The following is a 16,561-nucleotide window of genomic DNA, read 5'->3' on the forward strand; positions in this document are numbered from 1 at the left end:
TATACATTATGTTAATGTGTACTTTACTAGTACTCCTAGTAGCACCAGGGTATTAGATACCGGTTCGGTTGCTAAGTGTTAGTAACTCGAAATAAAAGCTACGGAATAAATGGAGACTAGCTAAAAGTGAGCTGACGATATATGTTGGAAGTGTTTCCAAGTTTGATGTAATCAAACATCGCACGCTCCCTCTACCATCAAGATTAGCATTAAACCTGAATGGTTGATTGAATCTCGATCGTAGTGATACACATTTTCATGCCAAAAGATAGTAATGATAGTACCACTTACTGGTGGCACTGCCATGTAAGTCATATTGGTTTAAAATGCATGAAGAAGCTCCATGTTGATGGATCTTTGGACTCACTCATTTTTGAAAAGTTTGAGACATGCGAACCATGTCTATTGGTGTATACGCATGAAGAAACTCCATGCAGATGGATCGTTTGGACTCACTTGATTTTGGATCACTTGAGATATGCAAATCATACCACATAGGCAAGATGACTGAAAAGCCTCGGTTTCAGTAAAATGGAACAAGATAGCAACTTGTTGGAAGCAACACATTTTGATGTGTGCAGTCCAATGAGTGCTGAGGCATGCAGTGAATATCATTATGTTCTTACTTCACAGATGATTCGAGTAAATGTTGAGTATATTTACTTGATGAGACACAAGTCTGAATTATTGAATGGTTCAAGTAATTTCAGAGTGAAGTAGCAGATCATTGTGACAAGAGGATAAAATGTCTATGATATGATCATAGAGATGAATATCTGAGTTACGGGTTTTGGCACACAATTAAGACATTGTGGAAATTGTTTCGCAATTAATACCGCCTGGAACACCATAATGTGATGGTGTGTCCGAACATCATAGTTGCACCCTATTGGATATGGTGCGTACCATGATGTCTCTTATCGAACTGCCACGATAGTTTATGGGTTAGGCATTAAAGACAACCACATTCACTTTAAATAGGGCACCACGTAATTCCGATGAGATGACACCGTATGAATTATGGTTTAGAGAAACCTAAGTTGTCGTTTCTTAAATGTTTGGGGCTGCGACGCTTATGTGAAAAAGTTTCAGGATTGATAAGCTCGAACCCAAAGTGGATAAAATGCATCTTCATAGGACACCCAAAACAGTTGGGTATACCTCCTATCTCAGATCCGAAAGCAATAAGGGATTGTTTCTTGAATCGGGTCCTTTTTCGAGGAAAGGTTTCTCTCGAAAGAATTGAGTGGGAGGATGGTGGAGACTTGATGAGGTTATTGAACCATCACTTCAACCAGTGTGTAGCAGGGCACAGGAAGTTGTTCCTGTGGCACCTACACCAATTGAAGTAGAAGCTTATGATAGTGATCATGAAACTTCGGATCAAGTCACTCCCAAACCTCGTAGGGTGACAAGGATACGTACTACTTCAGAGTGGTACAGTAATCCTATCTTGGAAGTCATGTTGCTAGACAACAATGAACCTACGAGCTATGGAGAAGAAATGGTGGGCCCGGATTCCGATAAATGGCTCGAGGCCATGTAATCCGAGAGAGGATCCATATATGAAAACAAAGTGTAGACTTTGGAAGAACTACTTGATGGTCGTAAGGCTGTTAGCTACATATGGATTTTGAAAGGAAGACAGACAATGATGGTAAGTGTCACCATTGAGAAAGCTCGACTTGTCGTTAAGATGTTTTTCGACAAGTTCAAGGAGTTGACTACGATGAGACTTTCTCACTCGTAGCGATGCTAAGAGTCTGTTGGAATTATATTAGCAATTACTGCATTATTTATGAAATCTTGCAGATAGGATGTCAAAACATAGTTTCCTCGACGATTCTTGAGGAAAGGTTGTATGTGATACAACCGGAAGGTTTTGTCTATCCTGAAATATGCTAATAAGTATGCAAAGCTCCAGCAATCCTTCTGAGGACTGGAGTGAGCATCTCGGAGTTGGAATGTATGCTTTGATGATGATCAAAGATTTTGGGTGTATACAAAGTTTATGAGAAACTTGTATTTCCAAAGAAGTGAGTGGGAGCACTATAGAATTTCTGATGAGTATATGTTGTTGACATATTAATGATCAGAAATGACGTAGAATTTCTGGAAAGCATATAGGGTTATTTGGAAAGTGTTTTCAATGGAAAACCTGGATTAAGCTACTTGAACATTGAGCATCAAGATCTATAAGGATAGATCAAAACGCTTAATAGTACTTTCAAATGAGCACATGCCTTGACGTGATCTTGAAGGTGTTCAAGATGGATCAGTCAAAGAAGGAGTTCTTGCCTGAGTTGTAGGGTATGAAGTTAAGACTTAAAGCTCGACCATGGCAGAATAGAGAGAAAGGAACGAAGGTCGTCCCCTATGCTTAAGACATAGGCTCTACAGTATGCTATGCTGTGTACCGCACCTAAAGTGTGCTTTACCATGAGTCAGTCAAGGGGTACAAGAGTGATCCAAGAATGGATCACAGGACAGCGGTCAAAGTTATCCTTAGTAACTAGTGGACTAAGGAATTTTCTTAATTATGGAGGTGGTAAAAGAGTTCGTCGTAAAGGGTTACGTCGATGCAAGCTTAACACCTATCCGGATAAAGACACCGGATACGTATAATGGAGCAACAATTTAGAATAGCTCCAAGTAGAACAGTTATTTGGAATAGCTCCAAATAGAACGTGGTAGCTGCATCTAGGAGATGACATAGAGATTTGTAAAGCACTCACGGATCTGAAAGGTTCAAACCCGTTGACTATAACCTCTCTCGCAAGCAACATGATCAAACCCAAGACTCTTTGGATGTTGGTCACATGGTGATGTGACCTGTCAGTGTTAATCACATGGTGATGTGAACTAGATTATTGACTCTAGTGCAAGTGGGAGACTGTTGGAAATATGCCCTAGTGGCAATAATAAATTGATTATTATTATATTTCCTTGTTCATGATAATCGTTTATTATCCATGCTAGAATTGTATTGATAGGAAACTCAGATACATGTGTGGATACATAGACAACACCATGTCCCTAGTAAGCCTCTAGTTGACTAGCTCGTTAATCAATAGATGGTTACGGTTTCCTGACCATGGACATTGGATGTCGTTGATAACGGGATCACATCATTAGGAGAATGATGTGATGGACAAGACCCAATCCTAAGCCTAGCACAAGATCATGTAGTTCGTATGCTAAAGCTTTTCTAATGTCAAGTATCATTTCCTTAGACCATGAGATTGTGCAACTCCCGGATACCGTAGGAGTGCTTTGGGTGTGCCAAACGTCACAACGTAACTGGGTGGATATAAAGGTACACTACGGGTATCTCTGAAAGTGTCTGTTGGGTTGGCACGAATCGAGACTGGGATTTGTCACTCCGTGTAAACGGAGAGGTATCTCTGGGCCCACTCGGTAGGACATCATCATAATGTGCACAATGTGACCAAGGGTTTGATCACGGGATGATGTGTTACGGAACGAGTAAAGAGACTTGCCGGTAACGAGATTGAACAAGGTATCGGTATACCGACGATCGAATCTCGGGCAAGTACCATACCGCTAGACAAAGGGAATTGTATACGGGATTGATTGAGTCCTTGACATCGTGGTTCATCCGATGAGATCATCGTGGAACATGTGGGAGCCAACATGGGTATCCAGATCCTGCTGTTGGTTATTGACCGGAGAACATCTCGGTCATGACTACATGTCTCCCGAACCCGTAGGGTCTACACACTTAAGGTTCGATGACGCTAGGGTTATAAAGGAAGTTTGTATGTGGTTACCGAATGTTGTTCGGAATCCCGAATGAGATCCCGGACGTCACGAGGAGTTCCGGAATGGTCCGGAGGTAAAGATTTATATATAGGAAGTCCTGTTTCGGCCATCGGGACAAGTTTCGGGGTCATCGGTATTGTACCGGGACCACCGGAAGGGTCCCGGGGGCTCACCGGGTGGGGCCACCTGCCCCGGGGGGCCACATGGGCTGTAGGGGGTGCGCCTTGGCCTACATGGGCCAAGGGCACCAGCCCCTAGAGGCCCATGCGCCAAGATATAGGAAAAAGGGGAGAGTCCTAAAGGGGGAAGGCACCTCCGAGGTGCCTTGGGGAGGATGGACTCCTCCCCCCCCTCTTGGCCGCACCCCTTTCTTGGAGTAAGGGGCAAGGCTGCGCCTCCCCCCTCTCCCCTGCCCCTATATATAGTGGAGGGGAGGGAGGGCATCCACACCTGAGCCCTTGGCGCCTCCCTCCCTCCCGTGACACCTCCTCCTCTCCCGTAGGTGCTTGGCGAAGCCCTGCAGGATTGCCACGCTCCTCCATCACCACCACGCCGTTGTGCTGCTGCTGGATGGAGTCTTCCTCAACCTCTCCCTCTCTCCTTGCTGGATCAAGGCGTGGGAGACATCGTCGAGCTGTACGTGTGTTGAACGCGGAGGTGCCGTCCGTTGGGCACTAGGATCATCGGTGATCTGAATCACGACGAGTACGACTCCATCAACCCCGTTCACTTGAACGCTTCCGCTTAGCAATCTACAAGGGTATGTAGATGCACTCTCCTTCCCCTCGTTGCTAGTCTCTCCATAGATAGATCTTGGTGACACGTAGGAAAATTTTGAATTTCTGCTACGTTCCCCAACAAAACTTTCATAAGATCATTGGACAAAATAAACTTGATTCTTTGTAATAGTTTTGAGATATGATGATAGTGATATGTGAGTCATGTTGATGAGTAATTATGCTTTAGTAAGAATATTGGTGTTAAGGTTTGTGATTTCCTATACAAGCACGAAAGTCAATAGTTATGCAATGAAATTACATCCTACTTGTGGTGCATTATTCGTTGTTAGTTATGCTTAATGCTTGCTTATGAGATTTTTCATTTCTTGGTTGGGTGCTTCCTAATCTTTTGCTAGCCTTCATTTGCACTAAATATGATCACTACTTGTGCATCCAAATCCTTTAAACCAGTTTTTCCCACATGAGTCCACTATACCTACCTATATGCGGTATTTCCGTTCCGTTCTAAGCAAATTTGTATGTGCCACCTCTAATTTCAAAATAAATTTCTCTTTTGTGTGCTCGTACTGCTCATGAAATGGTACAGGGTGGCTGATATATTTCCATGCTAGATATGTTATTCTCAAGATGAGTGTTTATTCACTTGTCATTGCACGAGAGTATGGCAAAGGTATTAGGGATTCCTAGTCCCGAAATGAAAAATGAAGTTACTTTATGTTGTCAAATAATAAATTCCTTGGAAAGTGTTGGTATGGAGGGCACCCGTGGACACGGTTAGCCATGGAAATGAAAGTATGGTGGAAAAAGGAATAAACTTTATTTCTGTTTGGGAACCTCCTATGATATATCTAGTATGGAAAGTATTGGGAACTACTCGATCATTTTCGTTGATAGGAAAAGCATGCCACCCAAAATGTTTTATCTCTATCTTTTTCGCTTTGAGCTCTGGCACCTCTACAAATCTCCACTTCCCTCTGCGAAGGGCCTTTCTTTCACTTTATGCAATTTTTTTACTTGAGTCTACATCTTCTCTTATACAACACCAACTATGGGGCACTATGATCGTACTTGAGCATTGGGTGTAGCTAATATGCGAGTGTGTTTCATGAATGGATCAATGATTGAGCATAATGGGCTAGGCATAACTTGCTTTAGTGTTGATATTTTGACAGACATGGTTGCTTGTTGATATGCTGGAGTATTAAAGTCTTTATGCCAAAAGTAGACTATTGCTTTGAACCATATAAAAGTCGAAATGTCCATGCTACAAAGAAATAATATGTGATGAACATGTTAGGCAACATTCCGCATCAAAAATTCTGTTTTTATCATTTACCTACTCGAGAACGAGTAGGAATTAAGCTTGGGGATGCTGATACGTCTCGAACGTATCTATAATTTTTGATTGTTCTATGTTATTATATTATCATTCTTGGATGTTTTATAATCATTTTAAAGCAACTTTATATCATTTTTGGGACTAACCTATTGACATAGTGCCAAGTGCCAAGTGCTGTTTTTTGCTTGTTTTTTACATCGCAGGAAATCAATATCAAACGGAGTCCAAACATGCCGAAACTTTTTGTGGATTTTTTTGGACCAGAAGACATCCAGTGGGCCAAAGAAGTACCGGAGAGGGGGCATGAGGTGAGCACAAGATACCTGGGCATGCCTGGAGGCCCAGGCGCGCCCTGGTGAGTTGCGCCCACCTCGGTGACCTCCCACACCGCCTCTTTGCTCTATAAATACCCCAATATTCCAGAAACCCTAGGGGAGTCAACGAAAATCGATTCCAGCCGCCGCAAGTTCCAGATCCAATCTAAACACCATCACGGAGGGGTTCATCATCCTCATTGGTGCCTCTCCGATGATGCGTGAGTAGTTCATTGTAGACCTACGGGTCCGTAGTTAGTAGCTAGATGGCTTCCTCTCTCTCTCTCTCTCTCTCTCTCTCTCTCTCTCTCTCTCTCTCTCTTTCTCTCTCTCTCTCTTGAATCTCAATACAATGGTCTCTTGGAGATCTATTTGATGTAGCTCTTCGTCCTCGTCGGGCTTCCATTCCTCCGAGTCGCTAGCGCTCCTCCCCGTCAAGCCAGAGCCGCGGGAGACGCAGCTCGGGCAACGCACTTGCGGCGGCGCCCTCATCATCAACAAGGGCGGCCGTGTCCCTTCTCTTCCCTCCTCCTGCCTCATCAAGCCGAAGATCGAGCCGACGCTCCTTCCCGAAAAGAAGGAGCATGAGGCCCTGGCCGCCGACCTTGAGGACGACCTGGCGTGGTCGTGCCAGGACTATGTCCGACAGGAAATGGAGCGGCAGCGCCGCGCTCTGGAGGAGATCGCTGCGTGGCATCGCAGCCGCGACGAGGGCGGCATCGTCATCCTCGATGACAGCGATGAGGAGGGGCCGGCGCCGACCACCCCCTGCCCCCCCATCGACGTCGCATGTCAGGGGTGCAGCAAAGACTACAGTGGCGGCGTGCAGGACGACGACGGCGCGGCGACTACACCGCCTTCTACAAGCTCCTTGACATGTAGAAGGCACGAGCGGTGGCGGGCGGCGTAGTTCTTTTTAATGTTTTTATTATGTCTTCTTATGTACAAATATGAATGAAAACCGCCAAATGTTAGCCGAATTCGTGTCTTTCTCGTCTAGTTTAAGCCAAATTTGAATTTAAAAAACGGCCTCTGGGGGCCGACCTGGGGCCGTGGTTGGGAACCCGACCGCCCCCACTGTCAAAAAAAGCCGGCTAGCCCCCAGGAGGCGCTATTTCTATCCCTGGGGATGCCGAACGTCTGAAGATGCTCTAAAAGACATGGCAACCTGTTATAGCCAGGAGCCAACTGTTCTAAATAAACCGGATGATTTCTCGAGTCTTCAAGCCGCCTCGAGCCGGTGACACGCGTCATGTGGGACCGCTGAACCGCACGCCCCCCGCAACCTTATCTTCTCCCTTGTCCCCTCGCAACCTCATCTTCTCCTCTAACAGAGTCGTCTTCTTCCTTCAGATGTGCCCGATCTCCTCTCTTCACACTCCCCCGTGCAGGCTAGCTTTGTTCCTCTCCCCATGCGCCTCACCCTTTGTCCATGACCTATCTCATCCCGGCTGGCGGGGCTACTCCTGCTACAAAGGAGGGGCGCCACTGCGCTGCATGGGATGGCTGTTTGATGACGAGGGACGATGGAGTCGTTGCTACAAAGGGGGCGGCGATGTAGGCTGGCCGGTGGCAGCAACAGCCGGTGATGCTGCAAACCCCCCCATCATGGCAGTCGACGTTGTTGCAGGGGAGGGGTAGGCCGCCGGCTTCTCCCTGTGCTTCAAGCGAGTGGCGGTGCTGCAAATAGGGGCTCACCGACTTTGCGATGAAGCATCACCGGAGGATCGCCGGAGCTGCAATGAAACGCGAGGGGTCGTTGAAGCAGCGCCGGAGTTGCAATGGAGCATCGCCGGAGCTCCATTGAAGCGCCGCCGGAGTTGCAATGAAGTGCCGGAGCTGCAATGGAGCGTCGCCAGAGCTCCAATGAAGCGCCACCAGAGCAACAATGAAATGCCACCGGCGTTGCAAAGGAGCATGCATGTCACGTCGCGAGTGATGCCACGCAACGCTCGTCAAAGCTTGTCGGCGCTGCGATGCTATGCAGCAACACGTGCCGCTGTGGAGAGGCTGCAGGTGCTTGTTGGAGTTAGGAGCGGCGATGGTGCTGCACTGCGTCAATGATGGGGGTCGGCATTGCAAAGTTGCATCCACGGCGTCTTCGATGACGAGATGGTGACGGGCGTCGCTGCTGCAGAGAGGTTGCACATCTCATCACTGGCTTTTCTTGGTGTAGATGGGAGAAAGAGGAACAAAGACGCGCGCTCGCCTTCCGGATCGAATGACCACGCGCTTTGAATCGGACGGCTGCGCAAGCGGCTGATCTTTCCCTAAGATCAAGCGGCTGATTTGTAGCGGTCGCCATATTATTAACCAATGCTCTAATCTCCTTGTATCACGCCACGCCGCCATCAGCCGCGCTGGCAGCACCGACCCACGTGCCACCACACCGGATCACGTGGCCCGCAAAATTAACCGCGATTTCAGTTTAACGATTGCCAAATTTACCGTACTACCCCTCCCATGCTCCTCCACTGATATTTTTCTCTCTGGGACGGCCAGCGGCTACTGTTCACACTCCACAGTACTACTCCGTACTGATCTACTGATGCTGGCGGCAGCGGCTTCGCTCCAAGTCCAAACCCTAACCCTAGCCATCTCCGACTCGATCCGAGGCCACGAGGCTCCCCGCGGCGGCGGCAGAGGAGATGGAGGAGCTTAGGCTCGGCGGCGGCGGCGGCAGGGGGAAGCCGCCGATCCCGTCGTCGGCCTCGGCGAGGAAGTCGGTGCTCTCACGGCACGCATCCTTTGTAAGTAATAACGCCTCAGAATCTCGATTCTCGGCGCGCTTAGCTTGGTTGATCGTGTGATCCGTGCGGAAAGCGGGAGCTTTACGTGGCGCCCCGCCTGATTCCTGCTCAATGTTTGCTGTTCGGTGCGATTCCTTCGCTTCAAGGTGAGCTGTTTGCGCCGAGGAGCTAGAGTTTGCACCCTTCTGATGGGAAGTTCTGTTGTGCATCTTGGAGGTGGGGAGAGAGGGGAAGGCATCTTTCTTCTGGAATTTTCTTGGCGGTACATACATGTTGTACTAGAGTACTAGCATCCTGCAATGGGGTGTTCAGATCCGTGCGGTTAATGTGGATGCCAGTTATCGGGAGACTACAAAGCCGTATTAGATGCTTGATGCTCCTAATCAGGTGGTCTTTTGATAAGTCTGCGTTGGGTCCTATGAAATCATTGACTGCATCAACTGGATGTGGTACTGGATATGCAGAGCTTTCAGAATTCTCGTGTAAACTAGAAAGCTGTTTTAGATGCGTATGTTCAGGTGATCTTTTCAAAGAACTGCCTTGGGTTCTATGAAATGATTTGAAATGCAGAGTTTTCAGAATGTTTGTGTAAACTAGAAAGCCGTTTTAGATGCGTATGATCAGGGGGTCTTTGGAAAAGACTGTCCTGGGTTCTATGAAATGGTTGATATGCAGAGTTTTCAGAATGTTCGTGTAAACTAGAAAGCCATTTTAGATGCGTATGATCAGGTGGTCTTTTGGAAAGACTGTCTTGGTTTCTATGAAATGATTGGTATGCAGAGTTTTCAGAATGTTCGTGTAAACTAGATCAGTCGCATGTGCTGCCGTGGTTTTTTATATGGGATGGTGGGCGATGTAGCTTGTGAACATGATACATTATTCATCTTGAAGGGCATATCTTCCTGGAAAGGTTGCTATCTGGCAATCTGGAACTTACGTGTCATGGAAGTCTCTTAACTTCTTGTGTACTTGCCATTCCCTGTTCTGACCTAATGTCCTCTGAACATTATTCAAACAAGTTGGTGCTAGAAAAACTATTCTCGTGCTTCTTTCAAGTAGTAATCGGCAAACTGCAGTTGAAAAACTCCTAGAGCCTCTTTGCATGTTTTAAGGAGTTTGCAAAACGTTGGTTTGATTTACTCTTATTACCCTGTTCCATCTTTTGGTTCTCATCTCATTGCTCTACTTGAGGTTTGGTTTGGGTTATTGAAAAATTGAAGTCCCTAGTTCTGTCAGATTGAACATTGCTTTCTTGATAGAGGCCAAAACAAAGGTGGTGTACATGTCATGTATGGCTTCCCTTCTCAGTATTACAGTACAAATAGTATATTTGTATTTCTACTAATCTATAGCGTGTACGAGCTGATACCGGAACAGTACTGCTTGGGATTTTTAGGAGGCAAAACATTGTGTTTAACAAGAGAGTGAAAATGTTATCAGGTCACATTGATTTCACATGGTACTATGATAGGGAAGGGGATTAGTCTTTCCACAACTCTTATGCTTATTTTGATGATGTGGTGTGATGGGGTTCGTATTTTTGCTTGGTGGGATCAACCTTATCAGCAAGGTTCTGGAGTGAAGAGCTAGTGATAGCTGCGGTATACCTTTTTTGGACCCTAGTTGCTAAGTTATGGACTGACAGCCAAATGTTCTGCTTTAGTAGTGGCTATAGCTTCAACTAGCTCTGCTATTTTTTATCTTATAGGCAATGATTGCTGTGCTGTACCATATATGTACTTCTACCAATAGAACATGCTAATTTTGAAAATCAACTTCATTGAATGGCCTAAATACATCTACTGACAGTAAAGTATGAAAAAACCTATCGAAAGATCTCAATATCCTCCTTTCCAACACTCCAACATCCATACTATGATTGAATACTTACTGAGACGAAAATTGTGCTCTGGACTTCTGGTTATGGACTTTTACATCAAGACTTGTCCTATATGACTCAATGGGGTATGCATCGTTATTATTTTTTCTATTTATATTAAAATGCAATAAGTAGCTTTGGCAATATCTTTCAATAGTTTAGCTAGCCACTAGGACCTCACCGTGAAAAAGAAATTTAAGCCCTTGCTTATAAGTATCAGCATGATATGCTTCCACCACTTAATAATAAAGTACTCCCTCCATTCCAAAATACTTGTCGAGCATGACAAGTATTTTGGAACGGAGGGAGTAGTATGCAATATGTTGTAACTTTTTTTTTTTGGTAAGGTTAACTAATTATCTTGCATGGCTTCAACTCGCAGGCGAGGGGCCCTTTGAGCAGTACAAAATCTGAAACAGAGAGAACTTTTGAAAGCACAGATGTTGAATATATCCCAGTTGTACGGTCTGGAGGCTGGGCTGACATTGGGTCAAGGAGCTCAATGGAGGATGTCTACATTTGCTGTGACAACTTCCTGCAAGATTTTGGACCTGAAAACTGTGAAGAAGGGCCCAGTTCATTTTATGGGGTATGCTTTTATTCTAATATGTGTGTCAAATTTTCTCTCCTTTTCCTGGAAACTGGAAAGAACTATTTTAAACAAACTGATCACACTGCCACAAGAAGGGCAAGTGTGATTGAAAATTTCTGTCTTGATGTTTGTAATAATTGTCAGCAAATTTTAGTCATTTCATGATTGATAGACATCATGAACTCTCTACTGACAGAGTACATTTGTACATCTGACAGGCACTTCCTGTGTATGTACTGTTCACACGATTTTAATGTTTTAGGTTTTTGATGGGCATGGTGGAAAGCACGCTGCAGACTTTGTGTGCAGCAATTTGCCAAGGTTCATCGTTGAGGGTGATGGTTTTCCGGGGGAGATCGAGAAAGCTGTCTCCTCAGCATTCTTACAGACTGATGCTGCTTTTGCAGATGCTTGCTCTGTGAACTCCTCTCTTGCATCTGGCACGACTGCGCTTGCTGCTCTCATCATCGGGAGGTATTGCCCTAACTTGTGTAACTATAAGCCTTGTAGTAAGTTATTCTGTAGCATTACTGTCTAGACACTACTCCCTCCGTCCCATAATATAAGAGCGTTTTTGACACTACACTAGTGTAAAAAACGCTCTTATATTATGGGAAGTGTAAAAAACGCTCTTATATTATGGGACGGAGGGAGTAGATATGAAGTATTTTAGTAACTACTTATTCCTCCTTATGGCCTTGTGGTTCCTGTTTAGTTATCTGTGTGAATAAATTCTTCTATGTATGCACTCTACACTCCATTTTCCCACATATTTAGTTTATTTATTTATTTTGGCAATGACAAGTTATTCCTTCCGTAGCTTTAAAGTCCAGCAAAGGCTTATACATAACATATGCCTTTCTCCCTTAGTGAGTGATACATATATCATTATATCTGTTAGCAAGGTTTTCTCTGCAAGTATTTGAGCATCACTTCCCACTGATATCAGTTTCTCGTTCTTTGAAATTGAAAGTTTTCCTGTTCTTGTCATGCCTTTGAAGTGCTTTAGCAGGTTTTCATACATGCTTTGCTCCTTTACTGAGTAATATGCATGGCATATATATGTTTTCTGAATAAACCAGTGCATCCCTTTTATGCCTACTCTTTTATTTAACAATGTTAATACCAGCATGATTTTCCTTTCTTTTGTTTCAACTGTTCTTTCTTTCCATTTATCTATAGTTTCGACAGCGTTATCTCTGGAAAATCGGTATTTTTGCTTGAGTTATTTTTCTTTCTTAAACATTTCTGCATGATTGACAGGTCACTTCTGGTGGCAAATGCTGGTGATTGTCGAGCAGTTGTATGTTGCCGTGGAAAGGCGGTTGAGATGTCCAGGGACCATAAGCCATCTTGCAACAGAGAGAAGATGCGCATTGAAGCCTCGGGTGGTTATGTTTACGATGGATACCTGAATGGGCTGCTGAATGTTGCTAGAGCAATTGGGGACTGGCACATGGAAGGAATGAAAGCATGTGATGGTCTTGGGCCTCTTAGTGCGGAGCCGGAGGTGATGATGCGGAATCTTACTGAGGAGGACGAATTCCTGATCATCGGCTGCGACGGGATCTGGGATGTATTCCGCAGCCAAAATGCGGTAGACTTTGCACGCAGGAGGCTTCAAGAGCACAATGACCCTGTCGCCTGCTGTAAAGAGTTGGTCGATGAGGCCATCAAGAGGAAGAGCGGCGACAACCTTTCCGTAGTTGTCGTCTGCTTCAACTCCATAGCGCCTCCTGTCTTAACAGCTCCCAGGCCTCGCGTGCAGAGAAGTATATCCGCAGAAGGCTTGAGGGAGCTGCAGGGCTTCCTCGATAGCTTGGCGGACTGATATGTGTGGCTTGAGAACCCTGGCAGGTGGCAGCGCTGTAGTAATCCCATTTTTCCATAGCCTAGCTTGGAATTTAGGTTTAGTATGTGCCCCATCTCATAACCTGAGATGGTTGTTGTTGAGTAATGCATCACTGTAACATATTATGCGGCTAATTTTATCTGCACCTGGAGGTACTTATTTGCTTGTTTCGGACACTGCTAGACTTCACAAGTTTGAAAGGTTAACAGAGATTCCAGTGATCTTCTTTTATGATATCTGTGTTTGTGATTTTTTTACAGTGCAACTGGACTCGAGACGAGCCACCAGGTTTGGAAAGCCGATTCCTCTAGATGTTCTTATGTACGCGCTTTCTGTGAGCAAGCGTGAGAGGATGTTATGTACTGACATCTTGAAGGATCCGTGCCGCTATTGATTTCATGCACCAGCCAATTCATCAAAAATCCGAGCCGGGAGAGGGGGTCGGACATGTGCAGCTATTTCAGCCAATCCACCAAAAGCCCGTACCGAGAGAGTTGGACTGTCAAAGTAACCGCCGCTTGTTTGAGCGGGAAGTATACCCCGGGAGCCCATGAAAAAGAAAGAAAGCTGCAAGGACTAATCATTCATGTGTCCTGTGATTGAAATCGCCAAGGTTGATGTGTTCCGTTGCTCCCTACCCCCTCCGTCCCATAATGTAAGACGTTTTTTTTGACATTATACTAGTGTCAAAAAACGTCTTACATTATGATTAATGTCAAAAAAAAAACGTTTTACATTATGGAACGGAGGGAGTAATAAGCAAGCTTTGTGGGCGTGCTAGGATCATCTGATCATGCATCTTGTCAATCTCGCTCTTCATCATGCAGCTTTTTTTGTTGGCCCATAACCGTCGAGAAGCAGCCCATGATTCATCGAGAAACAACAAGCCACACTCAGGTGGCATTGCACAGTAGTCTGTCTTGGACAACAACCTCCACTCCACCGGGTTTTGTCAGATGAGATCCAACAGCAAGCACAGCGAGCCTACGTACAACAAGGCGGCACACCACAAAAGCGTGCATCACCTCAACATTTCATGAATGGTTTCTCCGTTCAATCATTGAGCCTAGGCCAGACCAGGCTAGAAACTAGGCGTGACCACGCACGCCCTCTTGAGTAAACACCAAGCTTCGCAGTCTCCTTCCTCCCTCGCTCCCACCGCGAGATTCCATGGACCCCCAGCCTCGCCACTGAACCGCTCGCGAGTGAGCCGACAGCGCGAGAGACTCCGGCACCAGCCACCGGGCACGGGCGACCGTCACGTCGTCGGCCGTTAACCGCACCAGTCATGCACGTACGACCGCATCGCATCGGATGCCACTCCGGTCCGGAGTCTATCATTGCGTCCCGGACTTGTTTCATCTGTCCAAGCGGGAAGTCGTCTGCGTCTTCGACAGTGCCGCTGCGCGCATCATTGCGAGACGCAGAGCACTGAGTGAAGCGAACTGGTCGAAAAGGACCAGACTGGGAAGGCAACCCAGCCTTGCCCCGCGTAGTGGGATGGCTGGCCCGATGAAAAGCCCCATCTTGGACGCCAACGGTTCATGTTTCTTCATCGCTTCATCGTTGAAACTCTAGCAAGATACTTATTGCAATAAGTGGGAACTAAATTTGATGATGCCATCTTTGGTTAGGTCGAGGTCGAGCGTTTGATGAGCAGAGAGCTATTACTAGACCAATTGATGCGATTCTCACTGGATGGATCTCTATCTGGTTGGGGTCTACATGCCCCTTAATCATCGCGATCATAACGTACTAGTCGTAGTGCATGATAAAACCTAATGAGGTGTACTTTGGGCTCGGAGCGCAATGATGACGCGCGGGGAGCAGGATTTGGATCTTGTGAAGAATAATCATAAATTCTCCTGCTGCTGCCATGGGCATTGAAGCTGCCTTTGCTGGACACTGTGCGTGCATGCTCAATGGATCTGCATGCTGCGGCCGGCCTGCGTGGTGGGTCAGCCGGCCTGGATCGCAAAGGACGTACGTCTCCATTTTTTTGGGGGACGTACGTCTCCATTTTAATGAGCGAGGGGAGAAAGCTAGCCTTGATCTTTTGTGAGTAAACAAGTCTTTTTTGGGCCAAAGGATCAAAGGTTAAGATCCACTCAAACATGAAGAACGCTGATATCTGGCGATCGCTGGGGGAGGTGGACCCATCAAACGATTCGATCGCTATGAGGCTAGGCCCAAAAAGCTGTTTCCATAAAAAAAACTACCATTAACCAAAAAACAAATATTTTTCTGATACAAGAGAAGGATAAAAACATAATTTACAACAGCAATACTCTATTTACATAAAAAATGCCATGCCTAAAAACTGCCTTCCTCATATATTTCTGAAATTACCAGAGAAAAATTCAAAAAATTAAAATGAGCCATGGAATCTTTTTTTTTGAAATTTCCATGCCCTAATAAAATATAAACAAACATAATGGTCTGATGATAAAATTAGCAGAAAAAATGAGTATCTATATCAAGGCAAACATTATAAAAAAATACCATTTATGGATGTTTCAAAAAACGGAGACTAAAAAAAGAGAAATGCCATCGCTAAAATAATAAAAATGCCATCCTATGAATAAAAATTGCCATGCTACCTAATAAAAGATTGTCATCGTTTAAATAGTAAAAATGGCATAGCCAAAATAAAAAATGCCATGTTACCTAATACAAGCCCGCTAGGCGCGCTCTAGGGGGGCGCCCCAGGCTTGTGGGCCCCTCGTGGCACCTCTTGACCTAATCTCACCTCTATAAATTTCCAAATATTCCCACTATACCAGAGAGCCACCTGAAACACTTTTCCGCCGCCGCAAGTCTCTGTTCTTCCGTGATCTCATGTGGAGGCCATTTCTGATACTCTGCCGGAGGGGGAATCGACCACGGAGGGTTTCTACATCAACCTTGCCGCCCCACCGATGATTCGCGAGTAGTTTAGCACAGACCTACGGGTCCATAGCTAGTAGCCAGATGACTTCTTCTCTCTCTTTGATCTTTAATACCACGTTCTCCTCAATCTTCTTGGAGTTCTATCCGATGTAAATCTTTTTGCAATGTGTTTGTTGGGATCCGATGAATTGTGGATTTATGATCGGATTATTCATGAGAAATATTTGTGTCTTCTTTGAACTAATTTATGTATGATTTTTATAGCTTTGTATTTCTCTCTGATCTATCTGTCTGGTTTGGCCAACTAGATTGATTTATCTTGCAATGGGAGAAGTAATTTATAATGGGTTCGATCTTCAGGTGCTCCATCCCAGTGACAGAAAGGCAAAGGACACATATTTGTATTGTTGCCATTAAGGATAA

At 45.3% G+C, this 16,561-nt stretch overlaps 1 protein-coding gene across 2 annotated transcripts; it reads left to right on the plus strand.

Annotated features, from left to right (window-relative positions):
* Positions 1–8,666: 8,666 nt before the first annotated feature.
* On the plus strand, positions 8,667–13,480 carry LOC119337591 (probable protein phosphatase 2C 57). 2 transcript variants are annotated; one of them, XM_037609752.1, is made up of 5 exons: positions 8,667–8,926; positions 11,188–11,394; positions 11,660–11,718; positions 11,805–11,871; positions 12,661–13,480. In XM_037609752.1, exons 2-5 carry the CDS (start codon positions 11,246–11,248, stop codon positions 13,226–13,228), a joined length of 843 nt encoding a protein of 280 aa, XP_037465649.1. In that variant the 5' UTR covers positions 8,667–8,926; positions 11,188–11,245; the 3' UTR covers positions 13,229–13,480. The 2 variants fall into 2 exon arrangements, with proteins under 2 accessions (XP_037465649.1, XP_037465648.1); XM_037609751.1 differs by having other exon boundaries at positions 11,660–11,871.
* The last annotated feature ends 3,081 nt before the right edge of the window (positions 13,481–16,561 follow it).

The sequence above is a fragment of the Triticum dicoccoides genome, chromosome 7B (genome assembly GCF_002162155.2).
Source record: "Triticum dicoccoides isolate Atlit2015 ecotype Zavitan chromosome 7B, WEW_v2.0, whole genome shotgun sequence".
In the NCBI taxonomy this organism is placed as follows: domain Eukaryota; kingdom Viridiplantae; phylum Streptophyta; class Magnoliopsida; order Poales; family Poaceae; genus Triticum; species Triticum dicoccoides.